At 35.5% G+C, this 26038-nt stretch overlaps 4 protein-coding genes across 5 annotated transcripts; 3 read left to right on the forward strand and 1 right to left on the reverse strand.

Annotated features, from left to right (window-relative positions):
* Positions 1-209: 209 nt before the first annotated feature.
* LOC102579513 (probable mitochondrial adenine nucleotide transporter BTL3) lies at positions 210-8025 on the forward strand. Its single transcript, XM_006364792.2, has 4 exons — positions 210-834; positions 4526-4829; positions 6748-7215; positions 7739-8025. The coding sequence occupies exons 1-4, from the start codon at positions 374-376 to the stop codon at positions 7805-7807; spliced, it is 1302 nt and encodes a 433-aa protein (XP_006364854.1). The 5' UTR covers positions 210-373; the 3' UTR covers positions 7808-8025.
* Positions 8026-9175: 1150 nt separating this feature from the next.
* Positions 9176-15373, forward strand: LOC102579190 (uncharacterized). Its single transcript, XM_015304154.1, has 8 exons — positions 9176-9591; positions 9679-9819; positions 10082-10306; positions 12727-12934; positions 14058-14194; positions 14471-14551; positions 14721-14787; positions 14858-15373. Exons 1-8 carry the CDS (start codon positions 9290-9292, stop codon positions 15170-15172), a joined length of 1476 nt encoding a protein of 491 aa, XP_015159640.1. The 5' UTR covers positions 9176-9289; the 3' UTR covers positions 15173-15373.
* A 485-nt stretch (positions 15374-15858) lies between these two features.
* LOC102579838 (multifunctional methyltransferase subunit TRM112-like protein At1g22270) lies at positions 15859-16692 on the reverse strand. Its single transcript, XM_006364793.2, has 2 exons — positions 16506-16692; positions 15859-16393 (listed from the first exon to the last, which is right to left on the reverse strand). The coding sequence occupies exon 2, from the start codon at positions 16391-16393 to the stop codon at positions 16025-16027; it is 369 nt and encodes a 122-aa protein (XP_006364855.1). The 5' UTR covers positions 16506-16692; the 3' UTR covers positions 15859-16024.
* A 1446-nt stretch (positions 16693-18138) lies between these two features.
* LOC102580158 (putative pentatricopeptide repeat-containing protein At1g77010, mitochondrial) lies at positions 18139-25284 on the forward strand. 2 transcript variants are annotated; one of them, XM_006364794.2, is made up of 4 exons: positions 18139-20547; positions 21670-21956; positions 22121-22344; positions 22694-25284. In XM_006364794.2, exon 1 carries the CDS (start codon positions 18438-18440, stop codon positions 20493-20495), a length of 2058 nt encoding a protein of 685 aa, XP_006364856.1. In that variant the 5' UTR covers positions 18139-18437; the 3' UTR covers positions 20496-20547; positions 21670-21956; positions 22121-22344; positions 22694-25284. The 2 variants fall into 2 exon arrangements, with proteins under 2 accessions (XP_006364856.1, XP_015159650.1); XM_015304164.1 differs by having other exon boundaries at positions 22269-22344.
* Positions 25285-26038: the final 754 nt, after the last annotated feature.

Raw genomic sequence — 26038 nt, forward strand, 5'->3', positions numbered from 1 at the left:
TCTATTTAGTCTTCCATTAGAGTGAAGGGCATATATGCTCTAATTTTTGAACGTTAGGAGCACCAATGTATCAAAAATATGACAAATGGTATCTGCATATCATTTACGATAGTTCGAGGGTATATTTGTTCTTTTTCCATTATTATTACTATTATTATATATAGTATAGGGCCTGCACTTAATAGTTCCAATAATAATGATATTTTTTTCGGTAGTTTAATAATGGTGTACAAACCACACAAAAAATAATCAACTAGGCTGAAGCTGCTCAGTGCGGCGACATAAGCAAAGGTGACTTTGCCATTTTCCCTTCCATTATCTCATTGAATGCCAGCAAAATTCTTCTCATATTCACTATACTGTAGAATTTAGAATGACTGGAGTTCATAATATTTGGTTTAAACACTTAGAAAGTCTCACTCTTGTAGAAAATCCAGATACAATTTTGTTTTCTGGTGGATTATTTATTGAACCATTGATTCCTTCTTCAATTACAAATAATTTTCTAAAAATATCATCAATTGATGATTCCAGTGAGTTACATTCTCCCTTTTCTCGTCGTAGTGGACCAATTTTCCGGCGAGAAAAAAAAAGTGTTCATGCCGGTTTTGGGGGTAATTTCTTGTGTTTGAGTTTGTCAGTTAAGAAGAATACTGAGGTTGTTGGGAATTCCAGTGAATGTTTGTTGAGTAATGGAGACGAGAGTTCAAAGGTGGAAGAGTCTAGTGACGGCAATGGGGATGTGAAGAAGCGAAATATTGGGTTACGGGGACGTGGTGCAATGAACACCAGCAAACATTTGTGGGCTGGAGCAGTTGCTGCAATGGTGTCAAGGTTAGTGCTTTTCTCCAGTATCTGTTTTACTTGTCGTTTATCCTTTTAGTAAATACTTCGATTTGCTGCACTTAAGTAGCCATAAGGTCCGCGACACTCTATCCTCCCAGACGACACTTGTGGGATTACACTGGGGGTGTTATTGTTGTACACTGACAGCAGTTTGAACTTACTCAGAATTTCAAATTAGTTATTGGGGATCTGTTGTTGATACCCTAATATTAGGTGTATGACTTTGTTTTGTAAGTGCCATTTGGCAAGTTGTGATTGAATTTTGAGATGAGATATATAGGAGGGATAAGAGAAAAAAAGAAGCTACATTATGTAGAGGAGAGAGTTTTCAATACATCATTATCTTCTTTGTGACGTAGGAATAATTTGTCTCTGCCAAGTTTTGGATTGAAGAAAAATAATTACTGCAGCTTATGGTTTTTGCTAATTGATGTTATTCTTATCTATATATATCTTTGGGTCATCATAATTTCTTTCTTAGTCTTAGAGGGGACTTTTTCTTCTTTCGAGTGGAGTGACATTATACAAGGAAATCCATGTTAGGTAGATTACCGATTAAAAAGATTGAATGTAACACAGTCACAACTCACACCTAGTCAAGTACCCATATAAGGGGAGAAGTAGTTATTTTCTTGATAACCAAGGGGTGAAGTAATTATAAATAAAGTTATCCTGCTTTCGGGAAAATTAGATCTCGAAACCCAAGTTGTTTAACACCCCCAACCTTGCCACTTTGACCTCATTGCTAATCTGGTAGGGAGTCTTAATATTTTGAACAGTGGATATGGAATTCATTCATAAACTTGCTCATGGTTTTAGGCATTCAAACTAATTGAAAAATTAAGCTTAGTTGTTATTTCACTGAAATTAGATCTAGTGTTTGCTAGGAGCCTTTTGGTTAGACACTTGTTTGTGAAGGAACTAATGTGAGATTTCAAGTTGTTTTAGAGAATTCCAAAGTAACCTAAAAAGACAAATTAATTACAAGGTTTTATTGGAACGAAATGAATCTGAACATAATGGAATGGATGTAGAGGATATATATAGTCAACACAACTGGTTAGTTAATGTGTAGTTGATTGATGATTGATTACTTTTGGTGTTCGCTGAGTAAAGTTGTCGCAGTATGCATAACTTTCTATATATATATATATATATTGAGTAACTCCATAATTGTTTGGGGTCTAGTCGGCAGAACAATGACAAATGCTTTGTAGGAGGTGGAGATAAGAAACAAGATGTGCTGCAAACATAGTTTAACTTGCCAGTCTCCTATTTAACAGTGTGGATTTTCATCATAGCCTGGAGGAATTATTACATAGCTGACCTTTTTTATTGCTTCCTTGCACTTGATCTCCTATGTAAATACTTAAACCGTGGTAGGGAATTTCCCATACTGCCTTTGAGGTTAAATTGCTTGCCATCTGAAGTTTACCTTCTTTCTTCCTTGTGCACATTTCAAAAGCAAGTACAATAACCAGGGAGCTAGATGGTGTGTTCTTTTAACAAACTATAAGGAAAAAATTTTAAATGCACGAGGGCATTCTTTGATCCACTTAGGATTCTGTTTTCTAGTCTTTTCTTGCTGGTTACTCTTAAGTGGCACCTTAGGAGATTTTCCCCGTGGTGCAACGGGGTGTTGTGCATTCATATCTTTTGGCCCCATAAATAACTACAGAAAAACTAAGCATGAACAGAAGAAGCAAAGTAAATTTTCACAACTATATTACTGTAAAAGAATGTATTAACTGGCTTATTTGTTTTAAGGGCAGTCGACTGTCTCTCTTGGTCTTGGTTGACTGTGAAAGCTTCCAGACCTTCTCAGTTGACCCTATCTACAACACTGCCATATCTTTACTTGCATTTGAAAGAAGGAATTCTAAGAAACAAGGAATGGGCCATGAAGTTTCAAATATATATAATAGCAAAAAAGCTGTAAATATGGATAAATATGAGGGAGAAAGGGGTTGATTTTCATTAACAGAAAAACAATAGTGCAGAGAGGACTGAATTTTCAATATAGGACATTGATAAACTGTGAATATGGAGGTAATGCCATGAAAGGGGATGGTTTCCATTAATTGTTTTTCAAATGTATAAGTGCTGGGAAATGGATGAGTCTTTGTTGGAGATTTATCCTGATATTCTTCTACCTTGGGGTAAGAAGCTGTAGTGGTTAATCAAGAGAGATTAATAAGTAAGAACAGTAAAAAGAATCTTAGGCTCTGTCAAACAAGTCACATTGTGGACATATTTAATTTAGATAATCCGATATCACTATGCTGCTGTTACGAATGAAAGTGTCATGGGTCTAGTTATGCTTCTCTTGTTGTTTTAAGGTAAAAAAATGTCCAATGAAACATTAGGATATGGTGTGGTGTCTGGTCTTACCTTCCTTTTTTGATACGTAAATCCCACCGCTTAAGCTCCCCAATTCAGGAGCAAACAGTGGCCCTTCCCCTATTTTGTTCCCTTGGTGACTCAAAATCCCAACCTCATTGAGTTAGTGGGCCTTTTTTACTAGGCTATCCCTCCCTTGTCTTGGCCTTCTTTTCAGAATCAAAGGCCTATTTTCTGTTAAGTTATAAATCAATGATTTTAAAGCATGCGCGGTCATCCATTTTGCTCAAACTTTGAACCTTTGTCTCACTTTTCAGTTACTCTCCATTTGATGAATATTGTGGTTTTTTCCCGGATCTTGTTAAATCGACGCCCATCTTCTAAACCAAAAACATCATGTTTTTCTTTGATACACTTTCTACACTCCATTCCAACATAGAGATGAATCAGAAGTAAGCTTTTACCCAAAAAGTTCGACCTGTTACTCATCAAGTCATCCATATTTCTACAATGCTATGACCATTTAAAATCATTGTTGTTTAGTGCCATTTCCTTTTTTTTGTTTTGCCGGAGGGCAGGAGAGAGGTTTTTAAATCTTTTTAAAAAGTTAAACAAGACATTCAAATTGAAAAGAGGAACATCACGTTTTGACCTAATACAATTTTTATCTGAATACTTCCAATAAAATCCTTTAATTTGGATTAAGCCTCTAGATATTCCGTATGCTCAAGTTTTTAACTTTTTCTTAATCATACTGTTTCTGAATACAAAGAAGTTAAATTTTGTATTCCTCTTGTCCCCCTCCTTTTGGTAAGTAAATATTTGAAGCTTACAAATTGCCTTAATCATCTTTAGGGGTTTTCTGCAATTTGCACCAAGATGAAATTTCGGAATGGTCGTTATTCTGAAACCGTCGTGGGAGCTTTATATTGAGGAGAGAGAGGGTTGGTCCATCATTTTTTTTTTGGAATACGAGCTTGTCCATCCATTCTTGGTTAATTTACTTCTTCATTCTTTTTGAGCCTCTGTACACTTTTTTCAAGTCTCCATATGCTTCCGATTCTCTGTTCTCGTTCTTTGTTCCTTGTTCTCTCTGATATTGTGATGGCCAGAGTCGACAACTAATTGTATATAACTAACACAATAGACCTGTTAACTTCTTTATATTTGATTATTTGACATTTGTTAAAAATTAAAATAATAAAATTGGTAAAAGATAGTTTAGTTTATCCTTCGATATACCTTCTAAAGTAGTTAACTTCACATTGATCTTGAATTCAGTTTCTGCTTACAATTATCTTTTGCTTCAACTCTGTTTGAATAAATCTTGTTTTTGCAGAACTGTTGTTGCTCCACTTGAAAGACTAAAGCTGGAATATATAGTTCGTGGTGAACAGAAGCACCTGTCGGAGCTCATCAAAACAATTGCAGCTACTCAAGGCTTGAGAGGCTTTTGGAAAGGGAACTTGGTCAATATTCTTCGTACTGCTCCTTTTAAGGCAGTTAATTTTTGTGCTTTTGACACATACAGAAAGCAACTCCTAAGATTATCAGGAAATGAAGAAACTACTAACATCGAGCGGTTTGTTGCTGGTGCTGCAGCTGGAGTGACTGCTACTGTGATGTGCTTACCACTGGACACTGTAAGTCATGAGTTATGAGATATGGAAAATTGCATTTTTTAAGCCTTTTGATAATTATAATTTTCACTAAGCCCATCTAAGATCGTGTACAAACACATAAAACTGTCAGTGCATTAATTTTTGCATTTTGATCTAGCTGTTGACAGAACTGTCAAAGAACTTCTTTTCTAGTACCAATTTTCTATGTAATTGTTTTCTTTACTTGTACATTTCCAATCCACTGATAGCAAGAGAAAAGGAAAATAAGAGAGCTCTTTTCTCTTCTTTAGTAAACATCCTTTTATGTTGCTCATGGTTCTTCCGTTCCATCAATAAAATTTCTCACCTTCTAGCAAAATCCAAAAAGGAAGCTGCAAGTACAAGTGAAATCCGAAAATAGGACTAAAATTATAAAATTAACTTGTGGAGTAAAAAAGGAGGTATTTTGTCACATAATCTTATGGTTTAAGTTCTGCAAAATTCTAGCTGCTTGTCAGTTTGACTTGTGTCATTCATTGATAATAGGTTTCTTCTGGTAGAAAGGAGATATCTTTTTGTTAGACTTTGATTTGCATCGGAAATTCAGCAATCAAAAAACAAGAGATTCTTTATATGAAACAATTGATTTTGGATTTGAAGGAAAGAAGGTTGATGTTTTGGATCCCTTATCTTCAAGTGTCAATAATCATCTACCCATCCCATTTTTGATTCATAACTGTCCTATTTCTCGTATATTTTACAGTTGCTGATTGAAAACATGATACATTCGGTGGTTACGCTGTTTCTGATTCATCTGTTGATGAGTTCTAACTTTTCAAGCAGGTTTTGCCTCTAAATCTTTTTTGTTTTTCTAGTATTTCTTGGTGAGTTGTGGAAGGAGATAGTGGTGTGACAAGGGGAAAGGAAAGCCAGCTAGTGGCAGAAAGGACCAGGGAGGTGGTGGGACCTTATTAAAAAAAGGAATGGGGAGGTGGGACAGTGCTTGAGGGAAAGCCTTGGGCTGTGGACAAAGAGGTTGATGATTAATAGACTCTTATCAACTTCCTCTAGCTTTTAAGCTTCTCGTCCTCAAGCAAGAATACACACTATTAAGCACATCATTGTGAATCCTGACCGGAAGATCCTTAAGCACATCTTTTTTTGTTTTTGCTATTTATTGATATGCACAAGGTACCAAAAGATGGGAAAACTTTTGGAATACAGAATAAAATAAAACTAAGAATCTTAGAATCTTAATGTGTCATTTTGGATTAGAAATAAACTTAGTCGGGAGAAGTTGAGGATTTAATTTTTTTTTCTAAAACAGATAATAGAAGGGTCCCAACTGAAGATGACATACATGGCAGGGGTGAAGAAGCGAAATGCCCTGTATAAAATTTAGTACAGCAGCTACTGATAAAAAAGGAAGAAGAAAGGTTTAGTACAGCAGCTTTGTCCAAGAGAAAAACAAGGAATGAGATGGAAGAATAGAGCAATTTTAGCTTCATCAGGGAACCAGCAACAAAATGGGTGCTGGACAATGTCTGTTATTGTTAATATGGACCAAATTAGTTTCTCCCTTATCTTTCAGGTCTGATACATGCTTCTAATATAACATAGTGCTTGTTTGAATTTGTGCATGGAATGATATTCTGTCAACCATTAGCATCAAAGGCCTGGTTTTAGTACATAGTTTTTAGGTCTCTGATTTGAATATGAAAGCAGCTGCGCTGAAGTAGTTTGCATTTCCTCTTCTGTAAGAATGTGTAACAATCTTTTGTTTTTAATAAATATGAATGTCTAGCGTGTTCACATCACCTGTAGTCCTATTATTGATTTTTTCTTTTTTCAGAAATGTCCTTATTAGATTTGATTATCCTCCTTATGGTTGGGGAAGTTGATTTTCTCTGGCTTCTGCTTTGTTATTTCCTATGTTGCCTGATAATTTAAAACCTTTCAGATCCGGACCAAGTTAGTGGCACGGGGTGGAGAAGCCTTGGGTGGTGTGGTTGGAGCTTTCCAACATGTGATCAGAACTGAAGGATTCTTCTCTCTTTATAAGGGACTAGTACCCTCCATTTTGAGTATGGCCCCAGCAGCGGCTGTTTTCTATGGTGTATATGACATATTAAAATCAGCTTATTTGCGTTCACCTGAAGGCAGAAAAAGAATAGAGTATATGAAGAATCAGGGAGCAGAGCTCAATGCTTTTGACCAGCTTGAGTTGGGACCTATGAGGACCTTACTTCATGGTGCTATTGCTGGTGCTTGTGCTGAAGCTGCAACTTATCCATTTGAGGTCATTAGAAGACATCTTCAATTACAAGGCCGGGCATCTAAACTGAGTGCGTTGGCAACATGTGCGAAGATTGTTGAACAGGGAGGTGTTCCAGCTCTATATGCAGGACTAATCCCTAGTTTACTACAGGTACCAGTACTGTGTAACCATGCCATTATGTTTGAGATAACCTTTTAATTGGAAAATGACTCGTTTTAATCTCAGAAACTGAATACGATGTTCTTCCCAACCGTTGTGCTCCTCGATATGCATGGAGGTCACAATATTTCTTTAGGTTAACATCGTTAATTAGAACAAAATTAGCTGTGTTTAACTAAATCTAAGGCTTAAAATCTCATCTCCTTTCCTCGAAAGAACAAACTATCTATGAAAATGGATAGCAAGAGGGGAGACAAAGACAAGAAGATTCTGGGGTGGTGGCATATCTAATTTCTTCCTTTCATCTTCCTTTTCACCCTTTCCCTTCCTTTTATTGGATAGACCCTGTGTCTTACTTTTTCTTTAAATAGCAGAAAGAGTACTTCATTCAGAGCTAGAGGGATTGTCATATTTCAGTTCAATTGACATTCATATGTATATGATTATAGTATTCTAAATTTCAAGTAACTATCAAGACTTTCCCATTCTCACTTTTCATGTTCTGAATCTTCAGGTGTTACCTTCAGCCTCCATAAGCTACTTCGTCTACGAGTTCATGAAGATTGTTCTCAAAGCGGAATGAAGGACATCTGTTGCTAAGTAGTGAGGTACAAAAGCATTGTATTACAATGTTATTCATCACCTTGATGTTAAAGAGGTAGGATCTAGTTTGTTGGACATGAAATCTAAAATTTCTCTTTAACACTTGATGAAATTCTTAGCTTAGATCCAGGTTCACAGATTCGATACTATATTTTACACTCTTCTATCCCAAAAGAAATACATTTTTTTTATCAACCACAACCCGGTGTGTTTTATTATTGGGAAGCAAAGGTTCATCAAATGATAAAAAGAGCTATATGAACAAAGAACCAATGGAAAAATGAGTACTGCGATCTTAAAAAATGAAAATTGATTATTTGAAAATTCTGAACATTATAGTCCCTCTTTATCTGAATTTCTTTGTATCGAGATCTCTAATTTTCAAGTTTAACCAACATGTGGAATGTATCTAGCTCCTTCAAACTTGTATAAATTATACATATCTATAGCCTATAGGAGATAAACAGCTATATATGAATGTCCATTCGTATCTCTTATTTCAATTCAAGTCTTTTTTCAGTGTTTGTGTAAATTTCAAGAAGTTTTTATAAGCACTTGATTTTAAGCTAAAATGATAAAAGTAAGTAAAAAAACAATAACCAATCCAAAGTCTATTCTTAACCACTATTGTATTGTTTGAGTAAAACTAAAAAGTGTTTTTAAACACTCGTTTTTAAGTCAAAATAACAAAAATAAATCATAAAAACAAGATTTTCTAATTTAATGGTTGATTCTCTTCCAAATCTTTGATTCAATTGCTTTGCAAGAATATTGTATATAAGCCAACTGACTTCAAATTTCTTTTGTTAATATACCAGGAAAAAATTGACACTTCCTCCTACTTTCCTTCCATGTTTCTAAGAAAATGATAAGTTCCTTTATTGGAAACAATTTCAATTTGTCTTTTAAAATTATAAGCAGTCTAAAATGAAATTATACATGAAACAATCATATTCACATAATTTAATTGTTAGCAGTAGCTTGTAAGTTTTAAATATCATTCTCACATTTTGAAGGTGACAAGTCAATGACAAAAATAACAAACCAATCATATCATAAATTTTTACCTATTTAAGGACTGCGCATTTAATTAATACTAACTCTCTGGCGAGGCACACAAATAATTTACTAGTAGTATTATTCTTTTCACTATGCCACTGATGTTGAAATTCTATTCATTTTTATTTGTCCAAAATCGTTGAATATAAAAAATTAAAATTAAATATTAATTGATATACTAAATATTATGGTGAAATAATCATAGTGTCTTTTATTTTTATTTATTTATAAATAAAAACAGTGAGTGAAAATCACAATCAGGTACCAGAAAATAAAATTTATTTTATTTTTGAAAAACCGTCATCCTCAACAGCTAATTCTACAATCATACGTGTAATACTTCCACTTGCCCTTCGATAATTTCAGAGTTTCATTCGGAAACGCTTTCCATTCCACCTCCGCTATGCCGCCGTCCGGCGACGGAGCTGATGTCTCTGCCGGTGGCCCCTGTACGTGCTCTTCCCTCGATGAGGAAAGCCTAATCCAGAACTGCCAGCATTGCCGGCGATCGACTCTCCCTTCCTCTTCGTCATCTTGCTCTTTGCTTAGCCTCGAATCTTATCCGGTTCAGGATTACGACAAGCTTTGGAGAATCTTTAGTGCTTCCGTTAAAGGATTCACTATTGGCGCTGGCCTAAAAGGTGGCCTCGCTATCTTTGCTGTTCTCTCTCGGCTACGACGTAGAAAATCGATGTCCTCCGCGAAGTAAAGTTGTTTTTGAATCCTCAAAGCATTTAGATCTATATTTCACCGCTTTGGTTTAGCTCAGTTGAATATGTTTTAATTTTTTAGGAAAGGGCAAATGGTCTCGAGCAGGGATGATGTAATTTTGGCACTAAAGGAAACTCTAAGATATGGTCTGTTCCTTGGCACTTTCTCTGGTACATTTGTATCAGTTGATGAAATTGTATCCGCTTGGGGAGGTCATCGAAGGTACGTCACTGTATATATCCATACACACATTTGTATGTGTGTTAATTAAATTCAGATGTTTTCAGTTTGTTAAATAGAATTATGTACATGCGAAATAGATATAACTAATCTGTTACTTATCTATGCATATAATTATGTATTGTATTGTTTGAGCGTGTGTTTGTATATATGTGGGCGAAAATCAGAAAATGTTCATTTGTTTGAGAGTTGGTGAAATGATTAACCTAACAGTAGATTAAGCAGAAACTTATTTGAACTCCAGGACAGCTAAGTGGAGAGCATTGCTAGCGGGTGCAATTGCAGGGCCATCGTTGCTTCTTACTGGTAGCACACAGCACACGAGCTTGGCGGTTTACATTCTTGTGCGTGCGGCTGTGTTGGCATCCCGTTGTGGAATAAAAAGTAAGCGGTTTGGGCGCATATGCAAGCCTTTAACTTGGGCTCACGGAGACATTTTCCTTATGTGTCTATCCTCTTCACAGATCCTGTAAGCATCATTTTTTCTCCTTTTGTGGGACCTAATTTCATATAAAAACATACTGAGTAATGATATCTTTCCTTTAATTGCAAGCCATATTTCGTATGCTTTTTATGTTATAATACATTATTATAACATTGTTGATAAACTGTAATGCCATGAACAAGTAAATGTTTCTTCCTTCTGAACATGATGTAATTTGCAGTGCTTAGAAGTTGAGATTAACCATGCTTGGCTCTAAGCTAATAAATCATATTGATTTGACTTTGTATTGAAGTTGGCCAAGAAATTAGGTACTTTCCAAGTCAACCATGAAAGAGAAGTTCCCCTAGAAATGGTAATTGCCTAAATTTTTTAATCCCATTTTAGTGGAGAGTGAGGCAACTTGAATAATTGGAGAATGAAGTTGACTTCTTGATTGAAATTCACCCTTATGTTTGATATGTATCAGATTGATTGTATTTGGGATTATTCTAATGGAAGTGACAGCTACATAAATGCATGAACTGGTCACACTATTACTAGTGGTTTACAACTTTGTAAGCTTTATGTTCTAATCGGTGTATATGTGTGCTCAGTCTCTCCTTTATTGAAGTGGCTGTCTCAGACTAAGGAAGTCATGACAGTCAGAGTGCTGATAGGACACCGACATTCAGTAGTCTTATTATGATGAATGTTTAAACTGATAGTCTCATTTGATAATCTGGTAATATGTTTCAAGAATAGTAGAATTTTCATCTCTGAATCAGGTCAATCTCAGATTCTTTATTTATCTGTCACAATATACAATGAAAGAACTGTATCACGATTCACGACCTTGCATTAAGGAGAATGTGGACAAAGCATTTTCTACTTTCAGCAGGATTTTATGGATTGTCTTGAGATCTAATTAGGGATGGCAATGGGGCGGGGCGGTTGCAAAGCGGGGCGGGTTATAGTGTTTGCGGGGAGTGCGAGTTAATGTTTTTGTGGGGGTGGGGCGGGTACAAAATTTTTTTTTAGGAAAACATGCGGAGCGGGTACGGGTTAGGGGCTTTTTTTTCTTTTGAAGTTAAACTAAATTGGGCGAATAGCAGATGCAAATCAGTTGTCAGTTGACAGTTGACACTGAATTTCTTAGTTTATTATGCCTATCTTTTGTCTCTAGTGTTTATACAATATTATTAAGTAAAATGATGCATCACTTGTGATGAATTCTGATTCTAATTAATTTGTATACTGACTAGGCTATATATTTTATTATTTACCTTCATAATCATGGTGTTAGAAAGTAATGTAACAGATTCTTAAATGAGAAACTAAAGTGTATGAAAAACTTAATAAATTACAGTATTGTTTTACTTAAGTGTCAAAATCAAGCACATGTACTGTTATGTTGAAGTTTTGCGGGGCAGGTATATGCGGGGCGGGGTGGGGAAAAAATAAAAAAATGTGCTATGCGGGGCGGGGTGGAGTAAAGTCATTGCGGGTTTATGCAGGTGCGGATTGTGCTATGCGGGGAGGGGGGGAGTAAAGTCATTGCGGGTTTATGCGGGTTTACCCCGCACCCGCACCATTGCCATCCCTAGATCTAATCTCCAATCCCTTCTATCAATGTAAGTAGGATCCTATTTATAAAAATCTTGATACCATGCGTTTAGTTTAACCAATTAAACATAAACTGCACCAATTTGCAGTGGCTCCATGAGATAGTTGACATGTTTAGTATCTCCTTTGAGGAAGCAACACTGCATTTCCCAAGCTCTAGCTTCCTTATATATCCATGTATCTTTTGTGGAAAGGCTTTATACAAAGCAAAGCCTTCCGTGAACATACTACTGTCTTTGCATGTATGTCATCCCGAAGCACAATAATTAAAGGATAATGTACCTCAACAATGAGTCTAAGTAACTGCTTGGGCTGTCGTGCTCCATTAGCCCAAGTGGAATTCCTATCCAAGCTAGCATTGTCAGCTCATATAACTTTGGCTCCTGCTGATGATGTGGGAGATGGGGTGTATTTTGTTAGCAACGGCAAGAAGAGGTCAAATCTGTAATATTCAAAGGAAGGGATACAATATATACACAACAAGCCAGTTTTTAGCACTTCACAGTATACACAGAAAGTGCTAATGGTGTAGATATGTTACTTGTATGGAAAAGATAGATATTTGTGCCTCCATAGGATTAGTTGTGATTACAAATTCCTGCAGAAATTACCCAAAACTTCTGTCTACAAGTAGTTGTCTAAATGCTTTTTTGTCAGGTATTACAATAAAGATAAAAAAAATCTCTTTCCTGTTGGTCTATTGTTTTGATTAAAAGGTAGTGAGTTCAGAATTCTAAATCTGATTTACTCAGAAGACTGATTTGCTTATTCTGAGTCTGAGATGCCTATCCTCTAATGAGCAATGTTTTTCTCTCATACTGCATTTTTTAAATTTATGTCAGGTCCGCTTATATATTGAAGCAAGATAGTCTGCATCCATCTTACAAATCCTTTCTCAACAAACATGGTGGCAAAGCTTTGGTTATCCTGCAGGGTGTGAAAGATCTGGCATGTGGGAACTCTGTAATGAATTTGGAAGCAATAGAGAATCATTACAAGTCCAATGGTATTGACATTAAACTGGATCCGCAAATGAAAGTACCCTGCTCGGTATGTCATAGTTTCCTGTTCTTTGGCAGTAAAAATAGTCCAAATATGAATGCTGCTTTCTATTTTAGTTGGGTGTGGTCCTCCTAAAGTAAATGTTGCTACTTTATAAAATGCTGGAGGGAAAAGGAGTTAAAATATTTACTGTGTAGAGCTAGAAGTTGGAGGTTTGGCTGGAGGTTGTTTCGTGTCCTCTGTTTCTATTGTTCTGCATTCTTAAAGATTTTGAGGTTGTCTGGGTACTTCTAACGTTAGGGTTTAATTAACAAATTTTTAAGATTACAACAAGGGCTCTTGGGGCTTGAGCGATATCTTTTTATTAAGCGTCTGTAAATTGATGCCATTGGTTATTTCTAGTAAGTTTATGTAGTCACTACTTTATGATTAAGAATAAACTGCTTAGTAGATTTATGCATTTTAACCATATCATAGTTCCTTTTCCTTTTTTGTTGTTTATTATTACCCTTTGCTTTTCAATGAACCAGCATGGTTGATAGTCAAATACTTTTTTAGAGCTAATGAAGGCAAAAGCAATATCTGGATGTTCTTATGTGTATGTGGAAAATATGTTGTTCACTGTTTGGAATTTGTGATATTTTTTCCGTTCTTCTTTCATGTGGTATTTTGGGGCTATGTGAAATGCATTTAAGTTGTATTACAGCAAAAGGAACAGTTCTGATTTAATTATCATAGTGAATACCCAGTTAGAGAGGAGAAGTATATGAGGTTTGATATGTGTGGACTATCAATTCTGCAGATCAAGAGTTCTTGAAACTATTAAGTACAGGATTAGTTTTGTTCATTAATTTGCTTTGTAGGTCCAATTATGGTGCACAAGTCACTGATAAGCTTCATATGAATAAAAATACCTGCAGTGCCGTAGCCACTTTATACCTTACCAAAAAGAAAAGGCAGCTGTAGCCTGTAAATGTTATGAAAAAACCAAACATCCCGTTGTATTGGCCTCAATAGTAGACTCTTAATTGTGTTTCATCTGTTTGCCTAAGGTAGGTGCTGCTATCTTGAAATTTTTTGGATTCATACTAATCAAGGATTGCAAGAGTTTAATCGACATGCTGATATTGTTGATCTGCAAGCACTGTTTTCCCTTTGGATGTTCATGCAGATAGTACATGAGAATCAAGGATGTGGTGCACATTTCATTTCATTTCTAATTCAAGCCTACAAGAGAGCTCTGCCAGTTTACCTTCCAGTTTATTTAGTTCCTGCACTCATTGTACATCGTCAAGGCATCTTGAAAAGGTACTGAATGTTGGTTTCTTCAATAACAAATCTTCTTGTCTTCTTCGTTTTTCTCTTGGATTATCCATTCATCAGCCATTGCTTGATAAAATCTGTAGCCATTATAGGAGAATTATTTTAGCATAGTTGTTACTACGAATAATTTATCATTTGGAAGTACATTTCCCCCATGAAAGTCCATATTGCTTTTAGCTCATTCCATTTCCAAGCTCTATAAATGTATAGTCATCTTCCTTCAGCTCCAGTTATTACAACATTTTGAGGAAATTTTTGCAGACCTAACACAATTTTGGCGAAGGGTCTCCTCGGTACAGCAAGGTCTAGTCTATTTCTCTCCATGTATTGTTCATCTGCCTGGTAAGAGCTGATTTGATTTGTTAAATTTGCATTTTAATGTCTTTGTTATGAATATTTTTCCACATTGTTCAGTCCTTTTGTCTGACGATGTTAAGCCCCCTCCAAGTTTAAGTACTCTTGCTTCAAATGACTGCTCATCTCAAAGCTTCATGTGCTGTTTCATTGTTAGGTTATGGACATGTTTTCTCTTCAGGCTGTTCAAGAGGTGTAACATCCCCATGGTGGCACTGGGAACGGTATTAAGACAGATTAATTATCTTTCTTATCTAGTCTCTTTGTAAAGCTAACATAAAACACTTTTTGCAGTTCCCTACTGGTCTGGCCCTGGCAATTGAGAAGAAAAGCAGAAGGATAGAGATTTCACTCTATTGCCTTGCTCGGGCACTTGAGAGTTTCGTCACGTGCATGGCTGATGTTGATTATTTGCCTCAGTCTGAAAAATTAAAGAGAGGTGATGTCGTGATCTTTAGCATGGCAACTGCAATTATCATGCATTGTTATGCTATGGAGAGGGATGTCTTCAAATCCAAGTACTTGAATGTTCTTGATTGGGTGTTTGGTGTGCCTCTTCCCCCCTATGACACCACTCCTCGCAAGAAATGCCGTTCCTCATCCATATAGCACAGATGATGGATTATTCTTTTCTCCGCGAGAGATAATTGTACACAACGCATGTCACAAAAAAATAATTTAACTTTGTACACCACAATTGTCATAGAACTAATCTACCTTTATGCAAATATAGAAAGAATTATGGTCTGTTTAGTTGGAACTTTGTTGCAGACAGTACATTGAATTATCTTACATCATTATGATCATGAATTTGCTCCATATTAGAAATTTGAGAGATGTTGTAATGTTAACGCTCTCAAAATATTCATCTCTCATCAAGGCCTTCATAAATTGCTTCTGCGTCAATGTAAAATGTTTGCAACAAATTATTCAATGTTGCCATTTCTGAACTAGATTTCTTTTAACACCACGATAATAATAATAAATGAACCCATAATCAAGTTGATGCAGTAACTGATACCAAAAGGTAGGCCAAGAATGATTTCTATGCCAACATCTTAATGATTTTTTCTCAAGAGATTAGCCGATATGGTTTAGTTTAATAAATGAACCCACTAATAGATAATCAAGTTCAAGCTTTGATTTGGTCGGTCTACAAACCCATAACCGCAATAAGTCGAATTAATAAACTTCAAAATAGAATAGGCAAACCTACTTTGAAGGACAAACCCATATCCGCAATAAGTCAAACTTATAAACTTCAAAACAGAAAACTACAATCTCAGATATAGTGGTGTGGTGCAACAAAGAAGTTCTGGTAATTACTCCTTAATATCGACAATGTCTTCCAATAAAAGCATTACAATCAAAATGGTATATCATATCAAACCCCTTAAACCCTAATCCCCATTTCCAAACCGGAACACATCAATACCCAAAAAAGAAAAAAAAAAAAACTAATCAGACCTCGTCTTCATGAAGAAGCATATTGGGAATGCCTTTATTGACAGGAAATTTCCGGCCAGTCTCTGGACAAACCAAGGCACCCTCTTCAAGATGAAGCTCAAGAAGGGCATGATGAAACTTATGAAGGAAATCATCTGAGTCGAGCATAGCAGCATCAACATTTTCAGGCAGTTCGGCGTAACCCATGGTTGTAGAAGCTTCCGCCAGTGCCTTCCATTCAACCTTATGGAACATGTTTTTGAGAAAATCGATATTAAAATCAACCTCTTTCTCTACCACTTTCACAACCTCGATCTTCAACGGAAATCCATTTGCGACTCCCTTGATGTTGGATGATAACATATTGTGAGTTAACAGCCTCATCTGCGAATTAATTTCAGAAAAACAAAAACTTCCCAATAAGAAAATCTTTCAAACACTTAAATTCGAAAAATACTCGGGTGGAGAAAACAGAAGCAAAAGAAATTAGAATTACTTGGAAGTTGGAAAGAATTGCTAATGCGAGGAACTTCCGATTTATAGGCCTTGGACGGCGCCGGAGAACTTGTATTTTCAGTCGTCTCTCTTACTTCTCGAGTTGCTCTAATGGTTGTTCTACGAGGCGTTTTTGTGGCAGGGGTAAAGAGGAAGTCTAGGGTTTGGGCCAGCGTTAGGGTCGGGCCTAGTAATGTAGCCACTTGTGATGGCAATGTTTTGAAATATAGCCCATTTTGTAAACTTATTTAAAGTTTAGTGAACGGGTAATATAATAAGGAGAACTTAATTAGGGAAAATTGTATGAAATAACAAACTATTAATTCAAATTAAATGATATAGTCATAGTTTATTTTATTTGTAATTCACAGTAAATATCCCATTTTTTCCATCTAATTCGGTATACAATTAGCCATTTTCGGTATACAATTACCCATTCGGTATACAAATGTATAAAATGTGTTTGTGTTTGTATAAAGCGAGAGAAAAATACATATACAAATACATATATTTTCGTCCTAGACACTTATAATTATACAAATACAGATCTTATTATACAAATTACAATGTATAAATGAATTTATACAAAACTGAACAATTTGTATAAAATTGGATGTATCTAGCGAATTATACAAATCAAAATATGCAAATTATAGCTATAACATACAAATATGATTTTTGTGTTTGCTATATGTGAAAGTTGCTCTAATTAATTATACTTCATAACTATAGTTTGCACATTTACGAGTTGTAGCTATAGTTTAAGCTGTTTCGTTTGTATAATTCGCGGGTACATTTGTATAATTTGCAGGTTTGTATAATTCGCGGGTACATTTGTATAATTCAGTTATTTTTATATAAACTCGAAATAACGAATTTATACAATTACAAACATCAAAAGTATAAATAGTTATACAAATTCTGAATTATACAAATTATATAATACAAATTTCGAATTATACAAACGTGCGAACTATACAAAACTAAAAAGTTGAGTCACGTAATTATAGCTAAAAGTAGGCCGCGAATTGTAATTAAGGCAAACTATAGTTATGTTAACTAATTAACTAGTATATGTTTGCTTATACTCGTAATTTTCCCTATATATAACAACAACAGCCTACCAATACTGTCCTGCAAAATGGGTTTGGAGAGGAATAAATTATATTTAGAGATTTTTTATATATATAGTGAAAGCATAACAAAACATATTGAACAATAACTATAACAAGATAATATGCTAATGGAAGTGCAAGAAACAATAGAAAGTTACATAAATCAAAGGTAAGAAACTACATAAGCAATATGGACGGGTTAGTGAGACAACACACTACTACCTTTAAACCTTCTTTCCTAATATGTGTCCTTCACGACCTCCTATCTATTGTTATGTCCTAGATAAGCTGAAACTATGTCATATCTTATTTAATCATTTCTCCGTAATATTTTTCAATCTACCTCTACACTATTGTGATATCAAACATAACCAACTTTGCGCATGTCAAATAACATAACCAACTTTGCGCATGTCAAATCATCTCAATCTTGCTTCCGACATCTCGTCTTCCGCCAATTTTTTTTTTCAATTTCACGAATGTCTTCATTTCTAATTTTTCTCTCCTAATATAACCACACCTCCCTATAATGCAAGGCAACATCCTTATTTATGCAAACTTCATCTTGTGAAATATGAGAATTCTTTGATTAGCTAATACTCAACCCCAAACAATAAAGTTGGTGTAACCATCAGTTGTAAAGAAAATTTTCCTTCAAGTCTCCACTAGAAGATTAAACATTGTTGAAGTGAGTAATTAACTCATTGCAGAGTATTAGTGTGATCAACTGCCTTATCATTTTCACCTGAAGATATATTTTTGCTAAATTTCTGTGTTTGTCGAACCATTTAAAAATTTATGATCACATAATCTAGTAGATGGAGCTAGACTTGCAATCTTGTGCTCGACTGCTCAATACTGTTAACAGCAACCAATCTCTTCCAAATGGGAAGCAACTCCACCTCGTTTTCCTCAAAAGGGGTATCCTTAACTCTGCTCTAACAATAGCCAATCGCCTTCTTCAAATGTACACTAGGTGTGGACAAATGGCTGATGCAGAGTTACTGTTCGATGAAATGTCTCAGAGAAACTGCTTCACTTGGAATACCATGATTGAAGGGTATATGAAATGGGGAAAGATAAACAACTCTTTGGACTTGTTTCGTTTAATGCCTTCCAAGAATGAATTTTCTTGGAATGTGGTCATTCTTGGTCTTGTTAAAGCAGAGGAGTTGGGTGTTGCTAGAAGTCTATTGAGTGAAATGCCACGGAAGAATGAAGTAGTTTGGAATGGACTTATTCATGGGTATGCGAAAATGGGATTCCCTGGAGTGGCTTTATGCTTGTTTAAGGAGTTTATAGACTGGGATTTTCGTGAGACGGGTGCTGCATCACATATAGATTCATTTGTTTTGGCAACTGCATTAGGAGCTTGTGCTAACGCAAGAAGTGTTGATTTGGGGAAGCAAATTCATGCTCGTATTATAGTCGATGAAGTTGAAGTTGATTCTGTGTTGGCAAGTTCTTTAGTTAACATGTATGGAAAGGGTGGTGATTTGGATAATGCGAGCTATATTTTGAATAGAATGCAGAATCCTGATAACTTTTCCTTGTCAGCACTAATTTCAGCATATTCAAAATGTGGTCGAATGGATGATGCTAGAAAGATATTCAACCTGATAACTGATCCTTGTATTGTATTATGGAACTCCATGATTTCTGGGTATGTGTCATGCTATGAAGTGTTAGAAGCATTATTGCTTTTTGAGGAGATGCTCAGAGAAGGAGTTATAGGGGATTCCTCTACATTAGCTAGTGTATTGAATGCCTGTGCTAGTGCACATGCCCTTAAAAATTGTTTGCAAGTGCATGTTTATGGTTTTAAGCGTGGACTGTTGGATGACCTTGTCGTTGCTAGTGCGCTCATCGACACATATGCTAAATGTGGATGTCCTGATGAAGCTTCCAAAGTTTTTAATGAACTCAAAACACATGATACCATCTTGCTAAATTCTATGATTACCATATATTTTAACTGCAACAGAATTGAAGATGCGAGGCAATTATTTGAGTCAATGCCCTACAAGAGCTTAATATCTTGGAACTCTATGATAATTGGTCTTAATCAAAATGGTTGTCCAGTTGAAGCACTGAATCTTTTCTACAGGATGAATAGGATGGATTTTAGGATGGACAAATTTAGCTTTTCAAGTGTGATCAGTGCCTGTGCAAGCATTGCTTCAGTTGAACTTGGTGAACAGATTTTTGCAAGAGCTGTTATCATCGGCATTGATTGTGATCAAATAATTTCTACCTCCTTAATTGATTTCTATTGCAAGTGTGGTTTTGTTAGTGATGCCAGGAAGCTCTTTGACCAAATGATGAAATCCGATGAGGTTTCGTGGAATTCTATGTTGATGGGTTATGCTACAAATGGTTACGGAAATGAAGCTTTGAATCTATTCCACGAAATGAGAAGTGCAGGTGTTTCGCCAACAAATATCACATTTATTGGTGTCTTATCTGCCTGTGATCATTGTGGTTTACTAGAAGAGGGAAAAAGGTGGTTTTATTCAATGAATTACGATTACCACATTGATCCAGGGATTGAACATTACTCCTGTATGGTAGATCTTTATGCACGAGCAGGATGTCTTGAAGAAGCTGTGAACCTCATCGAAAAGATGCCATTTGATGCAGATTCAAGCATGTGGTTATCCATTTTGAGAGGATGTGTAGCTCATGGTAACAAGATACTAGGACAGCTCGTGGCCCAACGCATTATAGAGCTTGATCCTGAGAATTCAGGTGCTTTCGTGCAGTTATCAAACATATTTGCTACTTCTGAGGACTGGGAAAGATCTGCTTTGGTCAGGAGGCTGATGGTAGAAAAGAAAATCCATAAGAGTTCTGGTCGAAGCTGGAGTGATATGTAAGACAAAGTGCAGTACAGGTCTCCAGATAATTATTGCAGCAGTGGGAGAAGAGGTTAACTTTATTTTTTAGCTTTTGAAGCTATTAATTGTTTTCTTTTTTCCGGCTCGGTCATGTTCTTGTAACAATGGTTTTCTTCTAATCTTGTTGCATTATTTTGTGAGCACATCCCAGTTGAAGGGCTTTGTGAGAATTAGCAGTTTGTTTCTCAGATGCCTTGATTTAGGACAGAAAAGACTTGCTGCTGTCAGCTTACAGCCTTATCATTCAAGTCTGTTGGATATATTTGCTTATACAAATTAGTATCTTTCTAGAAGTGGTGATCATGTTACTATCTTTTTATAAAGTAGTGATCATGCTACCATCTACAATTGAGGTTCTTGGAATTATGTAGATGTAGATATGAAGAGTTCTTAGCTGTTCTGGTCACTAAGGGAAAGATGCGTGAGTTAAAGAAATTTGCTGGGGACTCTATACACTATAGTTTAGGCATCCGTCTGCTTCAGTTATGCACATCGTTTGGCAGTTCTTAACAGTGTTTTTTCTGAAAATTTTTGGTGTTCTATCTGTCATTCATTAACTTTATTTGCCAGGATTTAATTCCTAGCACTGTCGTGATATCCAAGGTGCTATACACTATAGTTTATTTGCCAGGATTTGCTGGGGACTCTATACACTATAGTTTAGGCATCCGTCTGCTTCAGTTATGCACATCGTTTGGCAGTTCTTAACAGTGTTCTCTCTGAAAATTCTTGGTGTTTCTATCTGTCACTCATTAACTTTATTTGCCAGGATTTAATTCCTAACACTGTCTGTGATATCCAAGGTGCTATTTCACAATTCAGTCATGCACATCGTTTGGCAGTTCTTAACAGTGTTCTCTCTGAAAATTCTTGGTGTTTCTATCTGTCACTCATTAACTTTATTTGCCAGGATTTAATTCCTAACACTGTCTGTGATATCCAAGGTGCTATTTCACAATGTCTAGGACAGAGTTTTACAAAAATGTTTGGAGATAAATTTTGAAAATGAGGAGAGAAGGCTATGGTCTGGCAGAATTCATGGGCCTATACGACCAGAGCGATACAAATTCAAAGCTATTTAGAAACTGTCTTTGTAGTTTTCCACTTTGTTATTCAAGCTAACTCTCACTTCTTTTTACTGATGTTGTGGCAGGTTGGTATAGTGATGTTGTTCATGGGGATGAGAGGGGCTGATCTGACCTCCTATAGTAGCGACAACTCAAGTAATTATTCTTCCTGCGCCCTTCAAAGGATGCTCACACTCAAGGGATCTTTGATGCATGTTCTGTCATAGCTAAAAACGTGAATGAATCAGATTTTCGTGCCGTGGCTGACCTCAGAGAGAACTATTACCTGGCTGGAAATATTTTTTTCCTGGGAAAATGAAGGGGGTTTCCCCTTAGAATTGAACCAGGATAAAAAGGCCTTGCAAACGACCAGGTAGGAAATGTAGCTTCTGTCTTTTCTTTCTACTTGCCAGTTGTTTAAGAAAGTCAAATAGGACAGGACAATAGTAATCATTTTTGTTTGTTGTTAAATTTGTTACTTTTGGATACCAAACTTGATGCTATAAATTTACTTTAGCTTTGTAATAACCTTCCCAGGAATGAGCTGTTTGACGCTAAATGCAGCTAAAAGTCAAACAGATATTCCATGGCTAATCTAGTTGAACAAGCAAAAGATATGCTCACCTCTGTCCTCCAATAAAATTTATTTGATGTTGCGAAACAAAAGTGAGATGCTTGTCTTCAGGTTGTATGAACCTGGGATGAATTTGCGGAAGCGCTGAACGAGAAGATATTGGTCTGGCTCCCTGGTGGATTGTGAGGTATGTTACACTTTCAAAGTGGTTGCATCTGAGGTGAATCTTTTATTTTAATTTTTGGGTTGGGATCTTTTGTTTGAACTTTGGGTTAATAAAAGAGAAATAGTTATAGTAGAGCTGTAAAATACTGACATGTTTGTGAATAAATCTCAAGTCAGCTTGTATTAGTTTGAAGTTGAGCTTTCTATTTAGTTCAACCATTCAAACTCGAGATTCAGTTTATCTGAATTAACGTGAGCGAACAGCCCATCCCCCTTATTCTCAGTAATTCCATAGTTACGTAATTTACAATTTAGTTTTTTTTATTCCTAAATGATAAGCAGTTGAATAAGAATATTATATTTTATTTTAGGTGTTTTGCAGTTGAGGCAAGCCTGGCATAGTGCTCGATTCATTTGATGAACATGTAGCGTTTGTTCATGTGATACTTATCTTAGATACGCTGACAAAGATGCCTCACAAACATATACAATACAGTCAGACAGACAAGAGGCATTCCTCAGTTACTACAATGATGATCCTTACTGCTCATTTCCATTTATAGTTTGATTTGAAAATCTACCACCTGTGAAGACTGAATCCATAAACAATTGTGTAAACCACCATTCTGACAGGGTAGAATGTATACCTGCAGCTAGTAAAATATCTGAACCTCAGGCGTGTGGCAAAGTTTAACAGTCAAGAAAATGTATTACAGCGTATGAACTTCCATCTAACGGCAAAAAGGTATGGTCTCATAACTTAAGAGGTCACACATCAGGGTAACTTGTAATTTGATTTACTAAATTTCAAGGGGGACACTTTAGTATTTGTAAAATAACTGAATTTGGGCCTAACTTCACAAATTCAGGTCTGAAGTTAGGCTCATGTCTAAAATTAGGCTTTGGTGCATTGGCAAGCCAACCATTAAATTCGAGATTTTCAACTTCAGTCCTGCAATTTTAAAGTTGATTTTGAGGCAACTACATACTTCGTAAATTCTTAGCTGTGTTTTGAGTAGCAGTTATATGTGCACATGTCCCAGCACCAACCTATTAGACTTCCACCCAAAGACAACATAAGGGGCTTTATGATATTCTATTTTATGTTTATTCACTATATTTTTTTAAGTTTTGATGTCCAGACTTGTTGTATCTCTAGGTTCTTGCTTTTAGAGCTAGCTATATTAAAATCAAACTCTGATGTCAATTTTTAGAATTTATTAATGTCCAATGCAGTTAACTAAGGTTAATAATTATTAATAGGTAATCACACTGAAAGATGCTAGAGCCACTTTGTAAAAGGTAGAAAAGTTGGAAGGCACATATTAATTTTATGACTTAGTTTTGTCATTTTCTGTACTAAGTTGGCTCTAATGGGCAAACTCCAAGTTCTCTTTTTGAATAATTAAGTAACTGTATAAAAAATTATACTAGATAGTATCTTTTAACTTTAAAATTCTTATGAAACTTCAGGGTGGAGATGAGTGCTTTTGGACTTTCTTGTTTGTATCATTCCCTAGGTAATTTTGATTGCCTTTTGGGGGATCTTTCAACAACTTTGCCCACCAATAATTCAATCTTTGGTTTCTCTTCACTTATGTTAAATTTAAATGTAATAGTTTCTCTGATTCTTGTTTTGTCTTCTAAGTTTTTGTGTACGTTCATCTCTTAAGAAAGATATTTTCAACGACTATTTGCTTATACTGTCATCTGTGTTTATCTTATACGTCTCACTTAATAAACACTCTACTAATTGGAGCAGTAAGGATGAGTTTGAGAAAAAGTAATGCTCTAATTTATTTCTTTAAAACGTAAAATATTTGAAACAAATTCAGTTTGTCAAAATGAGTCATGCTTAGAACTAGTTCATGTCCTTGAGACTGTAGAACTCCAACAGTGATTTGCAACTAGGGCAATAGAAAAGGAATATCATATATAGAGCCCACTGCCCAATAAATCAACTTTGAGAGGATCCCAGATCAGTACCTATAAAAGACCCTTTAGAAAAAAGCATGATATAATTAAAATAAAGTACTTAAGATAATAAATAATTATTATCACCTAGGGAATTTTTGTCTACTTCTTAACATGCCAACCTGTACATATTTACAATACCACTCACTAAATTCATATAAATTGTCAAACCTTTTGCTCACCTTTAATCATAGCCCATCTTAGATCAATCTCTCCTTTTTCATCTTTTTTCTCTCCTCACTCATTATTGTTCAAAAAAAGAGAGATAAAGAGCCTATGTGCTATTGATTTCTTCATCATTAGCAAGAGAAAAAGGAATTGAATTAAACTGAATTTTAGTTTTCTGAGATAATGGCCAGCACCTTTTGCTTTCTTGTTGTAGCAACACTCATTATGTGCATATTCATTGCAAAAACACCTTTAGCAGTGTCACTGAATGTGGAGAGGAAGTTGATATCAGCAACACCAGTAGAGTTTCTTGCAAATCCTCCGGTGCCAGCGGCGTCTCCATTCTCAGAGATATCACCAGATATTGCACCTCTCTTGCCTTCTTCTGGTGGTGTGGTGCCTCCAGTTTCTTCAATACCAACTATTCCTTCGAATCCGAGTAAAAATCCTGATGATGTGATGTACCCTATTGGCCCTGATTCTGCTGCTCTTGCACCTTCTGCTTTTTCACCTGTTTCCTCTGCTGTTTGTTGTGTTTCTCTTGCAACATATCTGAACATTGCAGTACTGCTGCTAGTAGTCAACTTATTTTGTTCGAGTTAGACATCTGGTATTCGAAATACACTGATTCAATTGGAGGGGGTATGAGCGCTCCCTACCAAAGTAGTCGGCTTAATTATTTGTTATTTGAGAAGTTGTATAATATCATCAACTGCGTTGTTCAGCACTATAACATGCTGTTTCAATCTTGTATAAGTTGATTCAGTCTGAAATTCATTTCTTTTACAAGGGATAAATGACACTAGTATAAGTTCTTTTATTGTCCAATTGTATTTAGTTTCAAATGTTGTTGGAAATCAAAGGCGAAGCAAGAGTTCTAACTACGATTCTTCAAAATTCAGTAGCTTTGGTAAAACATTGTGTGAATGGTTAAGAAATCTACTGAATATATATAAATATACTCCCTCTGGTCCATATTACATGGTATTTTTTTTAGGTGTTTTAAGCTTATACATTCAGTCCAAAATAGTCCAAAATAAGAGAATTTTTAATCAAGATGATATTTTTTTTTTTTTTTCAAATTTACCGTTATTTAGACAATGTGATTCATATAAATCAAGAAATCATATTAAATAGATACTATTTAATTAATTAAGAATAATTTAGTGAAAACACTTTACTCTAGTGAATTTCTTAAGAGGTATATCCAAGTTAAAAACATTATATAATATGAATATGAGGGAGTAATTTATCTCGTACTCAGTAAGCTATCTTTTATAGAATTCAGAATTTGTAAATTCTGAATCTGCATAGTGTAATGCTTAGACTAGAGTAAAATTATTTCTAGTGTTTTTTTTTTTTTAAAATAAATAAATTAAAAGTGATTATCAAGATTAGTGTAAAAACAATTTAAAAAAGTGCAACTTTTTCTTGTTTAATTTCCCATATGCTACTTTTTGGTTAAGTAATAATATAGCTGGCTATGAGTAATGAAGAAGGAGGTAATGCACATGGAGGGGGCCATGTAATATCCCAACACTTTTTGGTGTTCCAACTCTTTTCATCATGTGATA

Source organism: Solanum tuberosum, unplaced genomic scaffold (genome assembly GCF_000226075.1).
Source record: "Solanum tuberosum cultivar DM 1-3 516 R44 unplaced genomic scaffold, SolTub_3.0 scf00517, whole genome shotgun sequence".
In the NCBI taxonomy this organism is placed as follows: Eukaryota; Viridiplantae; Streptophyta; class Magnoliopsida; order Solanales; family Solanaceae; genus Solanum; species Solanum tuberosum.

Coding starts and splice junctions, on each gene's coding strand:
- LOC102579838 (XM_006364793.2), bottom strand. CDS start 16,393: ATGAGGCTGTTAACTCACAATATGTTATCATCCAACATCAAGGGAGTC.
- LOC102580158 (XM_006364794.2), top strand. CDS start 18,438: ATGGAGCTAGACTTGCAATCTTGTGCTCGACTGCTCAATACTGTTAAC.
- LOC102579190 (XM_015304154.1), top strand. CDS start 9,290: ATGCCGCCGTCCGGCGACGGAGCTGATGTCTCTGCCGGTGGCCCCTGT. Junction 10,307..12,726: donor CTATCCTCTTCACAGATCCT/GTAAGCATCATT, acceptor AATTTATGTCAG/GTCCGCTTATATATTGAAGC. Junction 14,195..14,470: donor CGTCAAGGCATCTTGAAAAG/GTACTGAATGTT, acceptor AAATTTTTGCAG/ACCTAACACAATTTTGGCGA.
- LOC102579513 (XM_006364792.2), top strand. CDS start 374: ATGACTGGAGTTCATAATATTTGGTTTAAACACTTAGAAAGTCTCACT. Junction 835..4,525: donor GTTGCTGCAATGGTGTCAAG/GTTAGTGCTTTT, acceptor TTGTTTTTGCAG/AACTGTTGTTGCTCCACTTG. Junction 7,216..7,738: donor TAATCCCTAGTTTACTACAG/GTACCAGTACTG, acceptor CTGAATCTTCAG/GTGTTACCTTCAGCCTCCAT.